Here is a 24,277-nt window from a genome sequence, read left to right as displayed (position 1 = left end):
TGGAATATGTTTGTTCTGTTCATTTGTGTAAAGTGGGGGAATTGGAATTGATGCAGTCTTGTGAATTGTGAAATGTTTACGCTGCGCCGTTTATTGTAATTAAATCTCTCGCCACGTGCACCACATTTTACATTTCTTGCATTTGAATTACTGTAAATTAATTTTCCAAATGTTTTTCGGATTGCCATTGGCTGCATGGTACAAAAAAATTCAGAAGAAGCATGTCAAACAGAATTTGGGCATCGATAAGAATTAGCAGATGTTGAGTTGCAGAAAGCCCAAATGGAAATGCATTAACCTAGTTTTTATTAGCGAGTTACAATTGTGAGAAAACCACATCATTTACTAAAGGAGACATTTTATTTAAAGAGGTCTTTTTAAATGCACGTGGTGCCACATAAGTGGAAAAAATTGAAAATTCAAAACTTGATAATCAGTATCATCACAATAAGCTGTCTGCGATTCTACCTGAATGATTGATTATTTGAGAGCAGCAATAGAAGCCTGAATCTACTTTATTGTGACACACTATTTGGATTGGGGCGAGAAGCATTCACGTGCCAACCATCCTGTTCAGTTTTAGAGATCCTAAAACGCAGTTTGCCCATTTGTAAATTATGTGTACCTTTCTTGTCTTATCTCTAATCTGTTAATATTTTTCTTCTGTCCCCTTGCTGCTTCTGATTCTTTGTGCCTGTTCTAGCTTTTTCCTACTCCGCTGACTAGCTCTCCGTCTGTGCCAAAGGTTTGTATTATTCACTTTTTTTTTTGGACTTTCTTTTTCTGTGGTTAAAGTTTCTAACCGCTTTTGGCTAATGAAATGGCAAGTGACTTTTGAAACCAAACTGATTACTGATTCTTATTGTATACCTGTGGTTATTGGGTCACGTACTGCACGTCAACTTCAATTGTGACTTTGTGAACAGTGTACTTTAAAAGAAAGCAACGAGAGCTCCTTTTTATTTTTGCTTGCCCAGTCAGTTGAGCGATGTTTATATTTCATCAGCAGAATCCAAATAAAGTAAGTGAAGAAAGGCCTATCTGTCTTTTATAATAAAATAAAAAGCAGATTTGAAAATGTTGTTGGAAGCAGGTTAACAATTCATATATACATCCTGTAAATGTATTTTAAATGTTTGCACATTTATTGGAAGATATCCATCAGCAGGTACTTTGCGTAACTGAAGCAGAATTAGTCCTTGCTTTGTGCTGAATTTGTGATGGAGGCACTACAATTGATTAGGATTCTTCTTCCTGATTTGCTGCTGGAAGTGGGCTTGGACAAGGGAAACACTTTTGGGTTTGATTTATGATTCCCTGAAAACCCTGCCAGCACTTGTTATCAAGGCTGATTCATGATGGCTGGCTAAAGTGCAGTGATGTGAAATGGCACCCAAATAACAATCGTGAAGAATGAGAAAGGACAATGTGCCTTGGCCACAGAATGTCATTTCTGACTTTGACTCGGGTCATTTTAACTTTGTGTTCAGGGCAGACACCTGATTGTAGATTTTGAAACATGGAGTTGAGGGAAGGATGGACATGGATGTGGGGGGCAAGAGCATGTTAAAGAATGGTCAAACGGTCCATTCAGTTCTTCACACCTGTAGGTGAAGGTGATGAGGGCAAATTAAATATTCAAGATGCTTGATAGTGGAGAAAAGAAGTGCGTGTTATTTTTGCTTTCTGGAATGATTCTGATGTAATGAGTGCTTATTCCTGAGGAGAACAAGCCCATGTAGTGCTTGATGGTGATGAATCACTAAACCAGTTATGCACCAGAAACATTCAGAGTAGCACCACTTAAATATATATGGGGACACATTATAGGGTATGCCGGGGGTAAGACGGTCAAAGTCCATGGAGGCGGCTTTATCAGATCATAATGAGTGGATTGCTGCTTTGGAGACTGATCTGACTTTGGTGGTTAAAACCAATAAAGTTTTAAGAACCAAACTGAATGACCTGCAGGCTAGGTCCAGGAGGCAGAACATCTGGATTGTGGTATTACCAGAGGGGATCGAGGGCTGTTCTCCCACTGAATATATCTCTGATATGTCCCTCAAAATGGTGGGAGAGAGTGGATTTGCATCCCTGCCTGAATTAGACTGGGTGCATTGCTCACTTCGGCTGAAGCCTCGTTCTGAAGATTCACCGTGTGCAGGAAGGCCAACATTCCTGAAAGCCGGTCACGGCCAGGATTTTTAAAAGCCAGTGATAGCCATTGAGTACCACTTCCCACGATCGGAAATGCCACAACCGATCGCTCCCCGACCCTCCCAACACCCGCTGGTGGCGACACTGAGTTTGAAAATAACTGGCCTAAGATTCGGCATTTTTAAAGAAAAAGAGACGGTTCTTTGCTGGGCAAGGGAGCACCACCATCTCGAATGGGAAGGCCAATCCTTTAGACCAATCATTTTCAAACCCAGCGTCGTGATCCGCGGGTGTCAGGAGGGTTGGTGAGCTGCGTTCCCGATCGCGAGAAAAAGTGCCCATTGGCTTTTAAAATGCCGATCGTGACCGGCTTTGAGGAATGCGGAATTTGAGGAATCCTGTACCAGCCTCCCCAAACAGGTGCCGGAATGTGGCGACTAGAGACTTTTCACAGTACCTTCATTTGAAGCCTACTTGTGACAATAAGCGATTTTCATTTCATTTCATTTCGTGAGGACCAAACCGGCTCACCTGTTGCAACAATGGTGGGTCGTGAAGGTCGGCCTATTGGGATTGGACTATTGAGTTGGATGATCAACCATAATCATAATGAATGGTGGAGCAGGCTCGTAGGGCTGAATGGCCTCCTCCTGCTCCTAGTTTCTATGTTTATGTTTCTTGCCATATGATTTTAATTATGTATTAGTGCATCTTCATTTGCTGGCTTGCTGAACAATGAGCCAATTTAGCAGTCATCAATTCTTAATGGTTTTTAACAGAATTTAATGTTAAACAGAATTATGTATGTTGTAGCTATGCTGGTGCTTTGATAAATAGCCAACATTATGGCAGTTAGATTACATTGTGCCATTGCAATAGTGGTTTGACATGTTGCGGCTGTGTGAGGCAAGAGGGAAGATTGCAGGGGTTCTGACGTTCATTTTCAAATCCTCTTTGGCCACAGGAGAGGGGTCAGAGAACCGGAGGACAGCTAATGTGCCTCTATTCCAGAAGGGATGTAAGGAAGAACCAGGAAACTACAGGCCAATGAGTCTAACATGTTATAGTAAAATTATTGGGGGAAAAAATCTGAGGGATAGAATTAATCTCCACTCTTGAGCGGCAAGAACTAACCAAGGATAGTCGGCGTGGCTTTGTCGAGGAGAGATTATAACTAACAAATTTGATTGAAGTATTTGAAGTGGTGACTAGGTGTGTAGATGGTAGTGCAGTTGATGTAGTCTACATGAACTTCAAAGTAAAGCTTTTGACAAATCATTTTCCCCTTATGAAACTGATCAAGGCGATGAGAGCCCAAGGTAAATTGGATCCAAAATTGGCTTATTGGCAGGATGGTTGTTTTTGTGACTGGAAGCCTGTGTCCAGTAGCGTACCACAGGGTTCAGTGCTGGGCCCTTTGCAGTTTGTAGTGTGATCTAGATGGGAATGTGGGTGGTATGTTCAGTTAGCTCACAATTGGTGGTGTGGTAAATAGCGAAGAACAAAGCCTCAGTGTGATGTAGACTGGGCTGGTCAGATGGGTGGAACAGTGACAAGTGGAATTTAACCCTGAAAAGTGTTAGGTGGTGTATTTTGGGAGGGCTAACAAGGAAAGGGAATACACGATGTACAAGGAAGTACAGAGGGACCTTGGAGGGGCATGTCCATAGGTCCCTGAAGACAGCAGGACAGGTAGATAAGGTGATTAAGAAGTCATATGAGGGGGCAGTGCCGTGAGGCAGCTGAGCTAACCACTGTGCTGCCCCGTCATAGGTTCGATCCCGGCTCTGGGTCACTGTCTGTGTAGAGTTTACACATTCTCCCTGTGTTTGCATGGGTTTCGCCCCCACAACCCAAAGATGTGCAGGGTAGGTGGATTGGCCACGCTAAATTGCCCCTTGGAAAAATGAATTGGGTACTCTAAATTTATAATGTAAAAAAAAAAGTCATATGAGATATTTGCCTTTAATTTAAAACCTCAATTGTGACTTGTCTGGCCTTTAACTTAAACAAACAATGGGCTCCATTATTCATGTGCATTCAAGATCTCAGAATTGCTGAGGGGTGAAGGGTGATTACTACTTGAGCAAATCCCCTCCAACTAGAGGACAGTGGATGTGAATATGTCCTATTACTTAACACCACTAGTTGTGTAGCCATGGTTAATAGGTTTGCTTAGAAGCACAGAAATAGGCCATTCAGCCCAATGTTTATGCTCCACATGACCTTCCTCCCACCTACCTTCATTAGGTATGGCAGTTTGTTCCTTTCCTTCCCCATGTACTTATCGAGCTTCTCTTAAAGACATGTATGTTATTCACCTTGACCACACCATGTGGTAGCAATGTCCATATTCTAATCACTATCTAATTTAATCAGCCTGATTTAAACAGGGTGAGCAGTGAATAAGTTGATTTAATTGAAGTATAAGCTGGGATGTAACATGCCAGCTATACAGTTTAAAACTTACACTATTGGGTGTACTGATCCAGGTCAGGCAGGACTGCTGACATGAGTGGATAACCTTTTTCTTTTCCTCTTCTCTTGGTGCCTCAAGTCTTAAGCTTGCAAACTTTCCAAGAGTTTCAGACTCAGTCATCCTTGAGCACTTGTCGCTACCGCTAAACCTCTTCACTGAGGCCTCCCAAAATCTCTTGCTTTGCACCGTTTCACCAGGGTGGCCGTGGCTGTTCTATTGATAAGACCTTATTTTCCTATAAGTAGTTCCTTTATTACAAAATACCCAATAGTTCTTTGTCTAAACTATGGGGTAAAAGCCTACCCTTGTGCAACCTGGCTGTCATAGGCTACTGGAGCGTTTGCATTTACATCTGTCTTTGATCAATCAGGACACATCTGCAACCAGTTTCATTAATCATATCCACTTATCAGTTTTTTAATGAGAAAAGCTATTAGTAATGTCTGTTGATGAGCTTTTTATAATGGCCAATCATTCTTTATTTCTTATCAGGCTAGTGATTTCTAATTAAGTGACTGAACCACAGTCATTCACTAAAGTATTGACTATTGTGTTCCTGCAATTGTGTTCCTACATACCAATTAACTTCTCCTTTCAGCAAGTACCCTAAATGAGCAAGATTGAATGAAAAGCCGAACAAAGCTTTGGTTATCTATCAATGCATTAATGCAACTATGGCCTCTTTGCAGGCTAAGTCGAACTACGTAAGAAATCTGCACTAGCTCTAGTTTTGTGAAACAAAACTCCAAATGGTTTCCTTCTGCTGAGCACATGGGAGGAAAGCAGTATCAAAATGTAAAAAATTGGCTTTAAATTTACTGGTATCATGTGTTTGTTTTTAAATATTGATTCAGACTTGTCTATTGTCATCTTTTATTTTCATTTCCTGTTTTAGTCCAGACCATTTGTGGGCACATTTTCACACACTTGTTTATTAATTTAAAAAAAAAAATCCTGGTCATTCACTGCACTTGCTTCCTTTTGATCATTTTATTAACACAATTTCCTTAAAAGCAAAATCATTTTGCATTTCTCCCTGTGCCCAAATACAGATTGTTCATTTCATGGAATCTAAAAAAGGTTTTTGGCAGCAGTTTTAGCCTGTGATTCCGGATGCATACTTTATTAATAAAGCACCAGTGGATGCTAGGCTGCTGTGGTTTAATTTTGTGAATCTTAATTGAAGTACAGTTGAACAATGTTTTTAAACTGCAGTGATATTTAATTTTATATTTTAATGGAGAATAGAATGACTGGTATGTTCTAAGTAAATTCTCAACGTTGAGTCGGAAATTGCTTCAAAGCAACACCTAATGTGGAGTTGTTTTGCAACGAAGCTCACAGATATATCGCAACGCACTATTTCAATTAAGACAAGCTTATACGAATCTGACATGTTGTTCAAGATACCTGATGTCTGTACATCAACTGCATCGCCAGTGTGATTGAAACAACAAAGTCTTGTGGTTTTTTGCTTGCAAGAGATTCTGACAGTCTGATTGCATGCTACAATGCAAAATGAAGGCATGGACATGCACTGTGATTCTGCCAGCCAGGAGTCACAAGTAACAATAAGCTATTTAAGAACACAGGAAATAGGAGCAAGAGTAGGCCATGCTATCCCTCGAGCCTGTCCTGCCTTCTCATTATGAGCATGCCTGATCTGATGTCGGCGTCACTCCACTTTCCCACCTGTTCCTCATACTCCTTGACTCCCCCTACAGTTTAAGAATCCATCTAACTCAATCTTGAATATATTCGACGACTCCACCTCCACAGCTCACTCATAGCACTGATAGAACATACCGTGCAGAAGGAGGCAATTCTGCCCATCGAGTCTGCACCGACCTACTTAAGCCCTCATTTCCACCCTAACCCAATAATCCCTTCTAACCTTTTTGGACACTAAGGGCAATTTAACATGGCCAATCCACCTAACCTGTACGTTTTTTGACTGTGGGAAGAAACACACACCGACACTGGGAGAATGGCAGGCTTTGCACAGACAGTGACCCAGTGGGGAATCGACCCTGCTAGCTACTGTGCTGCCCACTCGAGAAGAGAATTCCAGAGATCCACAAGCCTCAGAAGAAATTCCTTACCATTTCCATCTTATTGGTCCAAAGATCGTAACTCAGTGGGAAGGGAGGATATGGGGCTCAGCAGCAAAAGCGAGGTGTGACTATCAGCACGCCTTCCTGATGCCGGATCCCTAACAGGCACTCTGTTTTCATACTTTTGAACTTCAGTGCAAATAGCAGTGTTTCAAAAGAGTTTATTTTTAAATTTACATTCTGCAATAAAAATCTTGCTTTTCCTTCAAACCACCCCACCACCTTGAAAAGGGGATGGGAAAGAAATAACAATTTGTCTGAGCACTTTTATTTAAAAAAAAAGAAAAAAGAATTCACCTCAATAATTTAAGGTGATTTGTAACAAAATTTGATTTTAATAATGTTGTTCCCTCCCATCCACTTCCACCAAGGACTTGTCTATTCTCCCAGTTTTTCTGTCTCTGTCAATGCAACCTTCCATTCCAGTTCTCCCGATTTATCACCCTTTTATCTCAATTGGGGATCCCTCTCCATCTTGTTTGACAATACTCTTCAACCATTCCTTTTCCCACACTTCTCTCGCCCCTTTCCAGAATCACAATAAGACGCCAATTATCCCTACCTGCCATTCCCATCAACATTTGACATCATTACTCGCCATTTCCATTACCTCCACCATCGGTGCAACCACTGAACATGCCTTCTTCCCTTTTGCCTGGCGCCGTCATCCATTTTGTGATTTTAATGTCTCCTGCTTTTCCACCCTATCACAGATGTTTTCTTTATCATTTGTCCCTCATAGTGCCAAAAGATTTTTTTTTTAAACAATTCTGCCATTGCCCAATGGTTACTTTAAAAACAATAACCGTTCTTGTTTCCAAGGAACATTCTAAAGCAAAATTTGGCACTGAGCTAATAGCTTGGCCCAAGTGGTAGGTTTTAAGAAGTGTCTTAAAGGAGGAAAGAATTGTAGAATGGCAGAGGAGTTTATAGAGGGAACTCCAGAGCTTCAGACCCTTGACATCTGAAGACATGACCACCAATTGTGAGGTGACTAAAACCAGGGATGCTCAACAGGTCGGAATTGGAAGAGCAATAAATCCTGTAATGCTGCGCCCTTGCAGTTTGGGGGAACATTGGCGATGCATGAATGGGACTTTGTGTGAGTAAGACCATGGGCAGCAGAGTTTTAGATGATCTCCAGTTTAGAATGTAGGAGGCCAGCCAGGAGTGCTTTGAAATTGCCAAGTGTCGAGATTTAGCAAGGGCGTGGATGTAGGATTCAGCAGCAGGCGAGCCGAGATACTGGCAGAGTTGGGTGGTGATACAGAGGTGGAGTTAAATAGCCTTGGTGAGGGGCAAAGATGTGGGTCGAAAGTTCATCTTGAAGTAAAAAAAAAAAAGGACTTTCGAGTTGTGAACGGTTTGGTTCAGCCTCGGATATTTGCCAGGGTGAAAGATGGAGGTTTTGGCTTTCAAATAGCGTTTGGAGAGGGGACTGAAACTGGTAGCTTTGGTCTTCCCTATATTTCTTTACAATAAATTTCTGCCTATCTGATGCTGGATGTCAGATAAGCGGTGTGACATACCAGGCAGTGGAGGAGTTGTTGGTGGAAGTGGTGAGATAGAGCTGGATTTTTCAGTGTACATGTGGGAACTGATATTGTGCTTTTGGATGGTGTTGCTGAGGGTTATTGTCAGGAATTGCTGTTGACAAGATGACGATCAAGGTTTACCTCCATTTCCTTTACTTCAAGTTTGTTGGTGCTCTGCATTGTTGTATGTGACCTTTTGCTTTGGCTTGTTTGTTTAAAAATCTGAGCTTGAAAATAGGTATGCTGGAAGCCATACTCTTTGTATATCTAACTGAGCTCCAATGTTCCTCAAGCATATCCAATGGTGAAGTAGCTCACATGTTTGGAAACGTGATTGATGGAGAAATCCAATGCAAGCTCATGGCTAATCACCCTGCATTTTTACAAAACTATTGAGCTGCATAACTCTCGCGCTTCTAGAAGGCTGTACTTTGCTTTTGCGTATGTCTTCACTCCTGCGACAGTCTTAGCTCACTTAGCTAGACAGCTGGTTTGTGATGTAGAACAAGGTCAGCAGCACAGGTTCAATTCCCCTACCAGCTGAGGTTATTCATGAAGGCCCTGCCTTCTCAGCCTTGCCCCTCACCTGAGGTGTGATTCTGAGGTTAAATCACCAGCCAGGGGGAAGCAGCCTATACTCATCTGGACCTATGACAACTTTACCGTACCTTATTCTACATTATTAAGCCCAGTGCATTAGTCATTAGCCACATCTAGCGAATTGGAAATCTGAAATCTATATAAAAAATTAATAGTAGACCCTGTTGGTGAGCATGGGTTCTCGATGTTCCCACTTACATGGTCTGTCTGAATTGTGCTGGTTGTTAAAATATTAGGACAAAAAGCAACGTGCAAGTTTCTTTTCATTGGTTGTTTGCTTTTTGTTTTTGGTTGCTGAAAAGTATTAAATGCTAAATAAACAAATACATGCAAAGGACCTTTAACCTATATTGAGTTTACTGGAGCAGTGATCCCTGTGCCCCTTAATGCTTTCGAGATTTGGGCAACCTACACCAGCACCTCAAAGCACTGGTGAATCATCACCAGCAGTGCCTTCGCGAGATGCTCTAAATCCGGTAACAAGAAAAGCCACCCAATACCAGTGCACTCTCCGAAGCCAACTTGCCCAGCAGTTAGGCGCTAATCACTCAGTCAGCTCCTCTGGGCAGCATAGGTTGTTCGAATTCCTGACAACAGACTCCCAAAGCTGCTGTTCTAATCGGAGCCCGATTGCAGCAGGAGACTCCCAGGAGGACAGCAGAAATACTTTAGAGATGTCCTCAAAGTATCCCTGAAGAGGTCAAACATGGGAGGCCCTGGCTTGTGACTGACCAAATGGACGGAGCTCCATTCGGGAAGCTACCTGAGCGAAACATTGGGAATGTGCAGAGGCATCTGACGGAGTACAGAAACCTCTGAACAACCCATCTACCCAATTCTTTATAGCATCACCTGCCCTACATGTGGCAGAGCTTGCAGATCACACATTGGACTTATCAGCCAACTCTGAACCCATCAAACTGCAGTGAAAGCAACTAATCCTCAATTCTAAAGGATGGCCTCCATAAGCAGGTAGATTGAATGAGTGTATGTGATTAAAACGGCGTCATACTAGTTACACCTGCAGCCAGTCAACTATTTCTATTGGACGTCACTGCTATACAGGGTATTTGTGGAATAATTCTCTTTTAAAACATTAGTTCAATTACATGGTTAAATGGCTGAATGATAAGATCATAAAATTGTTGGAACTAAATTCTTGATTAATTCAAGGGACTTCACATAGGCCAGTTTAAAATATATATTCCTCATTACCTGCTTTTTAAAAATGAAATAAGTCAAATTTGAAATATTAAGATTTAAATAAATATGGTACTTTTTTGGGATTAATATGCTATAAACCACTTATGCAATCTTAATGGACTAAACATTATTTTCCTATCTACTGTACACATTAATTTTGGGGAAACTGGCTCCAATTTTCTCTGCAAAATCTTGTGTTATTATATTTTTAGAGAAAATAAACCAGAATTCTTCACACCAGGTTGTGTCTCTGAAGCATGACAATAACATCTATTTTGGAGGCGTCGAGTGGCACCCTGTCCTCTTCAGTATTGACTGCTGCAGGTTTCACCTTCCTTCCTTCCTGTTTGGTGAGAAGTATCACCAGTTGTTTCCTGAATAATTGATGTGTGGTGTGATTGTACCTGCATTGGGCTTGTTGGGCTTATAACCTACTTTCTCTTTCCTGTAAAGAGCACCAGACTTGCTGGTATTGCTCTGTTTTACCAGTAAACTACACAAGATAAAACCAAGACCGGTACGGATACACGATTACTTACCGTACACCAAGCAGAATTGGTTACAGTACACCATGAGTGCAAATTTAGACTAGCTTTAATGGCCATTCTGTTGCATAAGATTAGTAATTTCTCACGTGCTCCTTTTATCTGTTTGACCAAATTATGCCTAACCATTTTCTCTATCGATTCTTGCATAGTTTTGTATAGCTTGTTTCTAAACTATAACACCAGTTACCTGCAGAATTAGTTTGAGCCAGCCATTAGCTGGTCTACTTTGCCGGACTCCAAGTTGGGATGGCCCTACACAGATGTATTTTGAGAGTTGGGCTTTTAAAAAAAAAAAAAAGCATTTTGTGCAAGTTGATAATATGCTGAGGGATGCAGGAGAGGAGGAAAGTCCACACCTATTCTGATTCAGGTGCTGTCTGGATATATTTTACTTTCTGATGTAATATTCTATTGTCATCAAACAAAAAAAAAAGCACCTTTTTTGCAAGCCAAAACGGGACCGTGGCATTTGTGATGCTGGACAAGTGTTGGGTCAACATCCAACTCTAGCAGCACTGTGGGTGTGCGTGCACCTCTGGGCCTGCAACAGTTCAAGAAGGCAGCTCAGCACCACCTTCTGAAGGGCAACTAGGGATGGGCAATAAATGCTGGCCTAGCCAGTCCCCCCCCCAAATGTCTGCTTTCACAGCCAGGCTGACACTGTGGGAAGGAAAGCTCTTCCACAGGGGACTGTGATGCTGCTGCAGCCCCAGGCAGGCGGGATAGGCATACACGGGTCTGAAATGCTAGCCCCCTTTGGTGAGAAGTATCACCAGTTGTTTCCTGAATAATTGATGTGTGGTGTGATTGTACCTGCATTGGGCTTGTTGGGCTTATAACCTACTTTCTCTTTCCTGTAAAGAGCACCAGACTTGCTGGTATTGAGGGGGGCACCTCCAGGTATTTAAACTGTCCCCCTGCTGTCTGCAAGGTCCTGGAAGCTGCATTCCTTTCCTGAAATCCCGCTTACTGTATTTGTATCATTTCCACCGTCTATCAATGCTGCCTTATTTGGAGATGACTTTTTTTTTACAAGGGAAGTGGAACATCATACTCCGGACCTATTAGGAAGCACTTTCTGCAGTTGGATTCAATTGCATTGTTGGAAAACTGTCAGGGAGAAATTATTACTAGTTACTCTGCATCTGAACTGTTGTATCTGCTCTGCCAGTGTTTGATGGTAATGCCATGTTAGAAAAAGGCAGCACGTTGCATTCAAGCTTTTGCTAAATTTGTATCTTGACTGCAAAATTCATGAAATAATTTGGAGTTTTTCATTTTAAAGCTCACTTGTTCCACATCTAGTTGAATAGGTTGTGGCAGGATGTGGTTTTGCATTTGTGATCGTCCATGCATTACGTTTGTGATCTCAGCTCTGCTGTTGAGGGTAGATGCTGAGCAGAGGGCAGGTGCTCCCCCAAGGGAAAATGGGACGGTTAGTCACTTAGAGACACTTCTGTGCTCTTCCAGTTATGAAGTGATATTTGAATAGTCCTGATAGCAACCGTGTCTTTTTTTAAGGGGCAATTTAGCATGGCCAATCCACCTACCCTGCACATCTTTGGGTTGTGGGGTTGAAACCCACGCAGACACGGGGAGAATGTGCAAACTCCACACGGACAGTGACCCGGGATCGGAATTGAAACCGGGTCCTCAGCACCGTAGGCAGCAGTGCTAACCACTGCGCCACCGTGCCACCCTGGTAGCAACCTTTCGATCTGACACTTTGACATGTCGATACAATGTAGGTGGATCAAGTTTATACGAGAAGGCACCAGCACCGGGACTGTGAAATTATTTGCTGTATGCTGGATTGATGAGCATGTGCCTGCATATTTGGTTTCCAATGAACCCCTCCAGCAGATTGTCGCCCAGGCCTGTTTCCATGTCACCTATATGATGGATATTTGTGTTCCATGTGATGCAGGTCCCCTACACAGGCTTGATGGAAGTATACCAATCTCCCATATATTACAGTACGCAAATCTAATGCTAAGTCTCAGGCTTAGCCCAGTTCCTGGTTTAAGCTCCTCGTGTGTTTAAACAAACGGGTATGAGGCTGCTTTTCCCACACTGCCTTCCCTTCCCCTAACATGGCTGGTATGTGTAGCAACTGGAACACATTGCTTCAATGATTAAACTGGACTATGACTAGTAGTTGTGTACGATATCCCGGGAAATTGTTGCTAAAATTTGAGCTGTAAGGAAGCGCTTTGAAGTAATCAAATAAATGTTGGAATTTACTCTCCCTGAAAGAGTTTGGCAAGCTGCCATATGTTTCCTATTGGTCAGCAAAGTGTGGTAATCCAGCAGCTTTCGCCATTACAGTAATAAGTTTGATTTGGCTATTCATCTTTCAGGGGTTTTTGTTTTGTGAAACTGGAAGTTAAAATTTTACTGTAATCAGGATCTGATCTTCAATGAGTTACTGTAAGCAGTAGTAACTCTGAGGAAGAGTGAAATTATTCTGGTCATTGAATTCATTGTGGGTGTGATATTGCAACACTAAAGGAAGGGAAGGAATAAAATAGTTTGGAGGATGAATTTGCGTGCAGTTGGTACGGTGTCACTTTCAAATTGCACGTCATTGGGAGAAAGCCATAAGACATAGGAGCAGAATTAGGCCATCTAGCCCATCGAGTCTGCTCCGCCATTCAATCATGGCTGATATTTTCTCATGCCCGTTCTCTTGCCTTCTCCCCATAAACCCTGATCCCCTTATGGAAATCGCTTATTGTCACAAGTAGGCTTCAAATGAAGTTACTGTGAAAAGCCCCTAGTCGCCACATTCCGCCGCCTGTTCGGGAAGGCTGGTATGGGAATTGAACCATGCTGCTGGCCTGTCTGGGTCTGCTTTCAAAGCCAGCTCTTTAGCCCTGTGCTAAACAAAAACCTATCTATCTCTGTCTTGAAGACACTCCGTGGCCTGGCCTCCACAGCCTTCTGCGGCAATGAGTACCACAGATTCACCACCCTCTGGAGGAAGAAATTCCTCCTTATCTCGGATTGTCCCTTCAGTCTGAGGCTGTGCCCTCGGGTTCTCTAGCCTTTCCTACTAGTGGAAACATCCTCTCTCCATGCCCACTCTATCTAGGCTTCTCAGTGTTCTGTAAGTTTCAATGAGATCCCCCCACATCCTTCTAAATTCCATCAAGTACAGACCCAGAGTCCTCAACCACTCCTCATGTGACAAGTCCTTCAGTCTGGGGACCATTCTTGTGATCCTCCTCTGGACCCTCTCCATGGGCCAGCACATCCTTCCTTAGATACGGGGCCCAAAACTGCTCACAACATTCCAAATGGGCTCTGACCAGAGCCTTATACAGCCTCAACAGTACATCCCTGCTCTTGTATTCTAGCCGTCTCGTCATGAATGCTGACAGAAATGGTATGCAGCCATCTCATTAGAAGGGTAGGGCATTGCTGTTTTTTCTCTTTTTCATAATTAATATATAAATTGAGAGGGGGGGGGGGGAGTAAAAAGATAGGCTACATCTATAGAATAAAATCATGGCGGGTGGACCAGTTAGAGTGGAAAGTTGAGTAATGATGGACAGGGCACTGGCCAAACTGCATGCTCTTAATTGAATAATACCAAGTGATCTTTGTTATCTATCTGAAACACCAGAACAAGCAAATGGGTTATTTTTATCATCTCATTTGAACGACCTCTGAAAATGCAGCACTCCTCCAAGTGCCAGGCTTGATTCACATGCTAAAATCCAGATCTTGATTTCCCCCAGAATTTCTCATTCAGATGACAAGTGGTACCAACTGAGCAGCACTTCTAATTAATCATGTATCGGAACTAATGTTCAAGTAAAACCGAGTTTGACTTATCTCAACTGAAATGACATGACTGGTATTTTTATAACAGCTTCAACATAGTAAAATATCCCAAGGTGATTCACAAGAATGCGATCAAACTAAATTAGGGAGATTTTGGGGTAGATGACCAAAGTTTGGTAGAAGAGCTAGATTTTAAGCAGTATCAGAAACAGGAAAAGAGAGTGAGGTGGGTAACGTTTAGGGAGGGAATTCAGCCTTTATTGTCCAGGCAACTGAAAGCACGGCTGCCAATGGCGAGCCAATTAAAATTGGGAATGTCCCATAATTGGAGGAGTACTCCTGTTTTGGGATTGTAGGAATGGAGACTGGGGAGGGGAGAAGGATGGAGAGATTTAAAAGCAAAGATGATCTTTTAAAATCGAGGTATGTTTTATCCAGCCAGGAGCCATTGCACGCCATTGGTTGAATAGGGCTTAGTGGGGCAGCACGGTGGTGCAGTGGTTAGCACTGCTGCCTCTCGGCGCCGAGGTCCCAGGTTTGATCCCGGCTCTGGGTCACTGTCCATGTGGAGTTTGCACATTCTCCCTGTGTTTGTGGGGGTTTTGCCCCCACAACCCAAAGATGTGCAGGGTAGGCCACGCTAAATTGCCCCTTTTTTTTTTTTAAAAAGGTCTTGGTGCGAATCAGCACATGGTAGCATAGATTTGGATAAACTGAAGTTTACAGAAGGTGGAAGATTAGAGGCTGCTCTGGAGTAGCCAAGTCTAAAGTTAATAAAGGCACGGATAAGGGTTTCTTCATATTAATTGAGATGGGCGGAGTGGGTGATGTTATGGATGTGGAAATAGGCATTTTAACTGAGTGATGATGGACCATCAGGGTTGAAATATGACACCAAGGTTGTGGCCAGTTTGGTTCAGATTCAGACACTTGCCTGGGCAGCAATCATTTGCTAGGGAATGGAGTTTTGTTGGGGACTCAACACATTGGCACTGGTCTTGCAAAAACACGGTTTAAGGAAGTTTTTGCTTATCCAGTACAGGTGGCCGGTTAGCTCAGTTGGCTGGAGAGCTGATTTGTGATGCAGAACAATGTGTTTGATTCTCTGAGGTTATTTATGAAGATCCTGCTTCTCAGCCTTGCCCCTCGGTTTAGGTGTGGTGACCCTTGGGTTAAATTACCACAAGTTAACTCTCTCTCAAAGGGCAGAGCAGCCTATGGTCCTCTGGGACGGTGGCAATGTTACATTTTTTAATAGATGTTAGACAAGCAGTCTGATCCTTTAGAAACTGGAAACCTCAAGAGAGGTATTGGTGTGATGCTGTCAGCATATGTGTGAACGTGACACGTAGGGCGGCACAGTGGTTAGCACTGCTGCCTCGCAGCTCCAGGGTCCCGGGTTCAATTCGAGCCTCGGGTGCTGTTTGTGTGGAGTTTGCATTTTCTCCCCGTGTCTGCATGGGTTTCCTCCGGGTGGTCCGGTTTCCTCCCACAGTCCAAAGATCTGCAGTTTAGGTGAATTGGCCAAGCTAAAATTCCCCTTGCGGTCCAAAAAGTTAGGTGGGGTGCTCTTTCCGAGGGCTGGTGCAGACCCGATGGGCCGAATGGCCGCCTTCTGCACTGTAAATTCTATTACTATTCTTTGAATAAACTCGGGTCTCGAAGCATCTGTGGAGATAGTTAACGTTTTGCGACCTATGGCTCTTAAGAGCTGAAGACAGGTCAAAAGGTAATGAATGATACAATTGGAAATGGGAGGGGGCAGAGATAGGGCAGAACAAAAGGTCAGAGATAGGTCAGATCTAAGAAGACAAGGCAAAGGGAGTGTTAATGGTGGAATTAAGGACTAAAGAAATGCTGATAGGGGGCATCACGGTGGCGCAGTGGGTCAATCCCGGCTATGGGTCACTGTCCGTGTGGAGTTTGCACATTCTCCCCGTGTTTGCCTTGGTTTTGTCCCCACAACCCAATCAAGAATCACAACTCCATCAGAATGACTTGAGTATTGCACAATTCAACATGCTGTGCATATACATTTTTTTTCAAATGGTGCAGCCCACCAAGTGTGCCATTAGCAATGCTAATCAGGTGTGCAAGAACAGATGTGAATTATGTGCCTTGTTCTTGGATTATAACGTGTATGGATCACAACACCAATGCACATTAGTTCTTCTGACATTTGACATGTTTGCAGGATGACATACAGGCAATTTTAGAATTCCAATTAAATAGTTCCAAAGGAGTGCTAATAACAGTAAATGTCTAAAAATGACAGTTCGCCGGTTCTAGTGGATAAACACTAAATACATTAATTCATGTGATAAGTTTTCTTTCCTCCTAATGCAATTTTTCAGTCATTTATTTTAAATAGGTGGTCATCTTTGTTAATATAGTAAACAGAGAAATGTTGCTAACCACTCATCCATGAATATCACCATATGTCATTTATAGGCTTAATTTTATTTTTGAAGTTAAATGCCATGTTGTGCCAAAACTTCAATTAAAGGTATTAATAGTATGGTAAAAGTGTCTCAGTTGCAATAGAACCAGAGAATTCCTGCAGTGCAGAAGGAGGCCATTTGGCCCATTGAGTCTGCACAGTAACACAGTGATTAGTACTGTTGCTTCACAGCTCCAGGGTCCCAGGTTCGATTCCCGGCTTGGGTCACTGTCTTGTGTGGAGTCTGAACATTCTCCCCGTGTCTGCGTGGGTTTCCTCCGGGTGCTCCGGTTTCCTCCCACAGCCCAAAGATGTGCAGGTTAGGTGAATTGGCCATACTAAATTGCCCCGTAGTGTCCAAAAGTTAGGAGGGTTTGCTGGAAGTGCGGATTTGGGTAGGGTGCTCTTTCAGGGGTCTGTTTAGATACGATGGGTTGAATGGCCTCCTCCTGCACTGTAGTTTCTATGACTCTCTGAAAGAGCACTCCACCTAGGCCCACTCGCCCGCCCTATCGCTGTACCTCCATCTAACCCGCACATCCTTGGGCAATAAGGTGCAACTTAGTGTGGCCAATCCACCTAAACTGCACATCTTCGTACTGTGGGAGGAAGCCACAGGAATGCGCAGCATTCAAGAAAAAAAACAGTTGATGTTTTACCTGGCATTTGTTTTACCTGGCATTTGCGAATTTGCAGATTTAAAAAATTTTATTTTGCAAGCTGATTCAAAATTTCAAATTTACATTTGCTAGATGTCTACAAGCATTCGGTGTTTCACAAAACCTGTAGAAACGTTGGAGAGATCTCTCGAGATCAGTCGACACAAGGGAAAAAAGAAACTGCAGAAAAGGCCGAACTATAAAAATGTGGGTGAAGAAGATGAAGAGGAGAAAGGGCTGGAAGAGAAGGAAGATGACATCGAAAAGCTGAAAGGTACAGAATCTAGTACAAAGGGCATCAAGACAAGTGGGGAGACTGAAGGTGAGTGCAGCACTAACTAAAAGACTGATACTTCCCCTCACTTTCCTACAATCCAGTGATTGTTCAATAGCTGTGCTTGAATGCATCAGAATTTTCAAAGCCTAATTATTGCGAGAGTTTATAAAATTGAAGGAGGGGGTAAGACTTCTTGTCCAACCTGAACTGAAAACAGAAACTGCTGGAAATACTCTGCAGGTCAAGCAGCTTCATGTTGCGACAGAGAAAGACAACTTCAGGAGGTGTGCACAGTGATAATATGTACATGTGATTACTTACCCCTTCTTTCATTGATGCAGACTCTTTAAAATACTTTGGCTGAATTCACCTTTAAAGTGCAGCAGAAATCAGACCAACAGATTACTGTAAACTCCATCAGCTAACATTGTGGTTTTGGATGTACTCGATGGGTTCGCACCAATGTCATAAGTAAATTGATAAAAGTCATCAAGGTCAAAATGTAATACGTACCTTCGGTTACGGGAAGTTTAATAGCTATTCTGCTGTTCTTTAAAGGGAATCAAATTTATTCTGTTGTAAATGATGCTTTTCTCCTATATTTGCAAAGGCATGTATATTCACTAATGCTGTGCTAATAAAATCTTGCCCCATTGCTGCAATGTTCTATTCAAATGCACACACTTACTTGCAGAAAAAATGCATTAACAGAATCTAGCTGAAACTTGAAGAAAGCATGTTTGTCAGAACAGTTTTGTACCTTTTTTTTAATAGGAAGTCTTCTCTTGTATTCAACAGTGACTTTCTTTGTTTTCAATTAAATATCAAATACATGGCGCAATGATAATTTGGCCATGTGCCCCAGTGTTTTATCCCACATGAACCATCCCGTTCAATCCCCCTCTTTTTCTCTCTCTCACGCTCTCGCTGTACACTTGAATATTCTTATGAAACCTAAATCTTGTGGGACTTGGAGCTACAATCTTTCACTCGCCCCCAACACTGTGAACTATATCTTGAAGCTCGCTAAATCAAACTGTACTTCAAAATAGTGAGGGAAAACAATCCTAGAAGTGGTGCTTTTAAAAGTTTTGACATGCACCCCTGTAAATTGCAAATGCAGGTCTTTTCACTTGTGTAGGAAAGAATTGTTAACTTGCAGTGGACTAAAATGGCTTGTTTCCATAGGTTTTAAACCTATTCATGAAGTTGCATGTACATTCTCCTGCTTCCCTATTTGCATATCTTATTTCAACTTGGTCTTCTACAGTGAACAAAGAACAAAGAAAATTACAGCACAGGAACAGGCCCTTCGGCCCTCCCAGCCTGCGCCGATCCAGATCCTTTATCTAAACCTGTCTCCTATTTTTCAAGGTCTACTTCCCTCTGTTCCCACCCATTCATATACCTGTCTAGATGATTCTTAAATGATGCTATCGTGCCCGCCTCCACCACCTCCGCTGGTAAAGCATTCCAGGCACCCACCACCCTCTGCGTAAAAAACTTTCCACGCACATCTCCCTTAAACTTTCCCCCTCTCACTTTGAAATTGTGACCCCTTGTAACTGACACCCCCACTCTTGGGAAAAGCTTGTTGCTATCCACCCTATCCATACCTCTCATAATTTTGTAGACTTCAATCAGGCCCCCCCTCAACCTCCGTCTTTCCAACGAAAACAATCCTAATCTACTCAACCTTTCTTCATAGCTAGCACCTTCCATACCAGGCAACATCCTGGTGAACCTCCTCTGCACTCTCTCCAAGGCATCCACATCCTTCTGGTAATGTGGTGATCAGAACTGCACGCAGTATTCCAAATGTGGCCGAACCAAAGTCCTATACAACTGTAACATAACCTGCCAACTCTTGTACTCAATACCCCGTCCGATGAAGGCAAGCATGCTGTATGCCTTCTTGACCACTCTATCAACCTGCGTTGCCACCTTCAGGGTACAATGGACCTGAACTCCCAGATCTCTCTGCACATCAATTTTCCCCAAGACCCTTCCATTGACCACTGTTGCACGTTTTACTATGGGCGTAAAACGCGTTTATTGGAGTGTATTAACACGCCTCCGAGTTCGACGTGTGCTTAACACTGCTAGGCTCTGTTCTATGTAATTATTTAGCTCTGGAGTCGCCAGTTGCCGTATAGGCAACGTCACAAGTATTCCAAGGTCAAGTTCAAAGTAATAAAGACGATACACCGATTAGTAAAGTTCAAACGATCAATATTTATTATACAGTTATAATAAATACTCATGCACACACTAAGAGACTAAGCTATAACTAAACTTATGCAAACAGAATACTTATCTAACAGGAACAGGCAAGGTCAGAGAACGAGGCCTTCGTCCTGGTTTTGTCTGCAGCCTTCAGCAAGCGTTCTGGTACTTGGGAGTCTAGTGGGCTTGGATCGCGTAGCGAGCGTTGAACTTACGGTTTCGGCGGCTGGTGCTCAACGGCTGGAGTCAGGATGCCAGGTGTCAGTCAGAGCCGGAGCACGGGTTTAACAGACCGGACAACACGAGGTCCCTATCTTTTATAGGGGTTCCGTTGTCCTTCCCTCTTCTCGGGCGGGCTCTACCTATTGGATCAATTTCTTATCGATACTGGATTAATTCCCCAATGCGAGGGGGTCTCCGCGATGGAGGGGGCGTTTCTTATGTCCTTTTGTTTGGAGGTTTCTGGTGCCTCGATGTCTGGGTCTTGATTGGAATGTGTCCATTCAGAACCAAATGTATCTTTTGTGTGGGTGTTCAAGTCTGATGGCCTCATTAGCATGCAAAGCGTTTTGCCATTTGCACCTAGCTAAGGTCTTTTCACCTGAGCCCAAACTGGTTTCTGCTGCTGCAGAATGCAAACTGCTCTTTGCAGACTGCTGTTCTGGCTGAACTGTCTGTTTACAGCAGCCTTCCATTTTAGTTTGGCTCAGTGTCCATTTTGCGTGGCCAGCATGGCTACATTCCCTCCTTGTGATCCTCACAATCATACTATTGTGAAGGATCACCTATGTACTTTGCCTTCCTTGTGTTCTGACCTCTTGCCAGTTCCTGTTCTACTCTGTTCTAAACTATGGGAAGAAGAGAAAAAAAAAATTTTAACTAACATTTCTACTTGGCCCTATGTCAAAGGGACATGCATTACTACAATTGGGAACCTCTACCTATCACTATTAACCTTAACCTTAACTTAAACATTTAATCACTCTAAAATCTTAACCATTCACACCACAACATCACACTTCCCAACTCGGCAGTCGAGTATGGAACAATATAATACATGGCTGAATTTTATTTACAGAGTGTTGTAATCAGTGAGGGGTTGAGGGGTTTGGTGGAATCCGAAGATGGGGGATTGCACTCTATAGATGGGTGAGGTGCTGGAACGAGAGGCTCTCCTCTTCCATTTCCTCAACCTGAGGGTCTGCACTAGGATGATGAGGATCGCGATCACCAACAGTGATTCGATTATGTAGGACATGGAGTACCACGTCATGAATTTAGTACACCAGGTCTGAACCTCGCTGATCAGAGCTGAGCACTGGGGGTTTGTTGTACTAACATTTACGGTGGGGGTTGTGGGGGAAACGTGTCTTGCTTCCACACATATACATATGACATTAAACAGTAATAAGTGGGCTTCCATCATCTTTTGTTGTTCTTCTTCTTTCTCTTCCTTCTTCCTCCGGTATTGACAATCCTGGCTTCGACCTCTGTCTCGTCCTTTGAAACCTTTGGGATCAAGCACAGTATCTGTCAATACACAGTTTAAGACCTTTACTTGTTAGTGCATCTGTCTTTCAAAACCCAATTGACCCTTTAAAATGACTGGCTAAGTCACACCCTGTGACTCCCCTCATTTTTTTTTTCAAAAAGCGAATTTAAAGACCAGCATACACCTAACAATCCTTCCTTCTGCGAGCCGTCTCGCAGGCGTTGCTGATTTACCATCCGAATGTTCCCGGATGTAAATAGCATGTGGGATGGTGGCCGAAGGGCTACCTAACGTAAAATGAAAACAAACTTGGAAACAAACATCCGAATGAGTTGCGTATGGGCCGCTACGGGTATGAGTTGGATGGGATCCCCGGGTAGGGCGTGCTGTGCCATACCCGAGCTTGGCTGACCAAGGGTTGGTTCTCAGACAGGGCGGGTCCTCAGTGCCGTTTGTCCACTGCCTGAGTAACCTGGAAAAACGGGTACGAATGTGTTTACCATGACTTGCAGCCTCTATTTCGCCGAATAGAGGGGCACCTAAAAAACCAAGGGAGCCAAGATGCTCCAACTGAGGACATCACTGAAGTTCTCAGAGATATCTGCGGACAAGCTATTTGGCGTGTGGCCTTACAACTTTGGAAAAGATCTCCAATCAAACCGAAGTTCTCAAAGGTATCTGCGGACAAGCTAACGTGTATGTGAGGTGGTCACAATCTTTTCAGCTGAAAAGAAGATGTCCATCCTCCAGCTGAACAATGTACAATCCTGAGCCAAACACACATAAAACGAAGACAAGCATACGTGCAGGTTCCATCAGAAAGGACATCGTTTCCCTCAAACGATTCCTATCTTACATCATCTGGACACCTCACTTTGATTCTGCCTCTGTGAACAGGGTCACAAAGGGGTTGCCGTGTCGGGAGTCAGACACCGTGTCGTCCTGCTCTCCCGGATCCCACACCCTTGTGTGGATCAGGCATGCTATTTTGGAATTGTGTGACCGGGGGTCACTCTCGTCATTGCGGACAAGTCTGTATGAGTTGTCCCTGTGCCATTGTGTAGTGTCGAGTGTGTTGTCGGGGTAGTCGGGGTCGGGTGGTGGTTCTGGATATTTGAGGTAGGTGACTTCCATGGGGTCACTGGAGTCGGGGTCGTAGTTGGTGCAGTGTGGACTGTATGGCTGTGTGGTGTCGCTGTCTTCAGAGTCAGTGTCAGTCCTACTGTCTCTGCTGTGGCAGCTTGTGGGCGTGTCGGGGCGTGGTCTGTAGTGGTCTGTGGGCGGAGTCGTGGGCGAGTCCGTTGATGAACTGGTCTGTGAGGGGGATGGTGGAAAAGTGTCTCTGGTGGGCGGGGTGAAGTGTTCTGCTGCATCCAGCAGGACATGGTGAGCATGGTTGGCCTGTGTTCCATATGCCTTTAACTGGTTTATATGGAACCACGCGGTCTTCCCATTAGGATATTTGATCCTGTAAACGGAGGGGCTAATTTTGTCCGAAATTGAGTAGGGACCGGAATATTTTGGAGCCAAAAAACTGCTGGGGTTATAAACAGATAACATTACCTGTTGCCCAACCTGGAATTCTGTGGTGTGTACGGTCTTATTGAAACAGGCAGTCCGTTGCTGTCGGCGTTTCCCTAGCTGGACTGCGGCTGCGAGCTGTGCAGACCTCACAGTCTCAACTAGATCTTTAACTGCCTTTTCATGTGTGAGGGCCGTCACTTCGGGGCTTGTCATGTCCAGTCCTAAAAGGAATTCTGTACCTTTCATAGGGCGTCCGGTCATGAGTGTGTGTGGTGTGTATCCTGTCGATGTGGAGACAGTGTTCCTTATGAACATAAGTGCAAAGGGGAGCACTGAATCCCATGTGGAATTGTTCTCTTGAACCATTTTCCTAAGGGTAGTTTTTAGGGTCCGATTCATGCGCTCCACAATCCCGCTGGACTGTGGATGATACGCAATATGGAAGTTCTGTTTGATTCCGAATATTGTCAGGACGTTCCTCATGACCCGTCCTGTAAAGTGAGATCCCTGGTCCGAATCGATACTTCGGGGTAACCCCCATCTCGTGAAGATGTGGTGGGTCAGGATCTTTGCAGCTGTGTTTGTTCGTGAGGGAAATGCCTCTACCCATTTGGTAAAGGTATCTATCACCACCAGAACGTATTTATAGCCATTCCTACAAGGGGGCAATGGACCTATAAAGTCGATCTGGAGGTTTGTCCAAGGGCCGTTAACTGGGCGAGTATGCCGAAGTTGTGCCTTCTTAGAATACCTCTCCGGGTTATTCTGAGCACAAATCAGGCAATTCTCTATGTAGTGCGTTACATCATTCCTGAGATTAGGCCACCAACAGAGTTGCCTGAGGTGCCTCGTTGTTGCATCAATTCCCTGATGCCCGTGTCCGTCATGGAACAAGGCAATCATCTGATTCCTGTCCTGCTGTGGGACCACATAAAGTTGGTCCTTAATGATCACACCCTCATGTGTGGTCAGTGCGTGTTTAAAGTGCTCGTACGCAGGCACAAAGTTTCCCTTGAAAACCTCCCTGAGGTCTCCGTCCTGTTTCTGTGCTGCCACGAGATCTTTAATATCAGTCTGTGAGACTTGGACTGCGCTCACAGGGGCGCTAGCTGGTGCGCTAGCTGGGGGGGTCCATAAGTGTCCTCTCCTGGAACCTGCCTTAGCCAATGCGTCGGCTTTTACATTCCCAGGGGGTGATGACCTATGGTGGCTTCGAACTTTTATAATGCCGAAG

The 24,277-nt window shown here is 43.7% G+C and overlaps 1 protein-coding gene across 6 annotated transcripts in view; it reads left to right on the top strand.

Moving 5' to 3' along the window:
* clec16a (C-type lectin domain containing 16A) overlaps positions 1-24,277 on the top strand; it is a 303,082-nt gene that overhangs the window by 71,690 nt on the left and 207,115 nt on the right. For 3 of the 6 annotated variants that reach the window (XM_038820930.1, XM_038820935.1, XM_038820936.1), the window contains exons 11-12: positions 704-745; positions 17,618-17,846. In XM_038820930.1, coding sequence (XP_038676858.1) covers positions 704-745; positions 17,618-17,846 — 271 coding nt within the window. The remainder of the gene's footprint in view (positions 1-703; positions 746-17,617; positions 17,847-24,277) is intronic. The other 3 variants (XM_038820933.1, XM_038820934.1, XM_038820931.1) reach the window with 3 other exon arrangements.

The sequence above is a fragment of the Scyliorhinus canicula genome, chromosome 15 (assembly GCF_902713615.1).
Source record: "Scyliorhinus canicula chromosome 15, sScyCan1.1, whole genome shotgun sequence".
Classification (NCBI taxonomy): Eukaryota; Metazoa; Chordata; class Chondrichthyes; order Carcharhiniformes; family Scyliorhinidae; genus Scyliorhinus; species Scyliorhinus canicula.
This window is presented reverse-complemented; position numbering and strand designations above follow the sequence as displayed.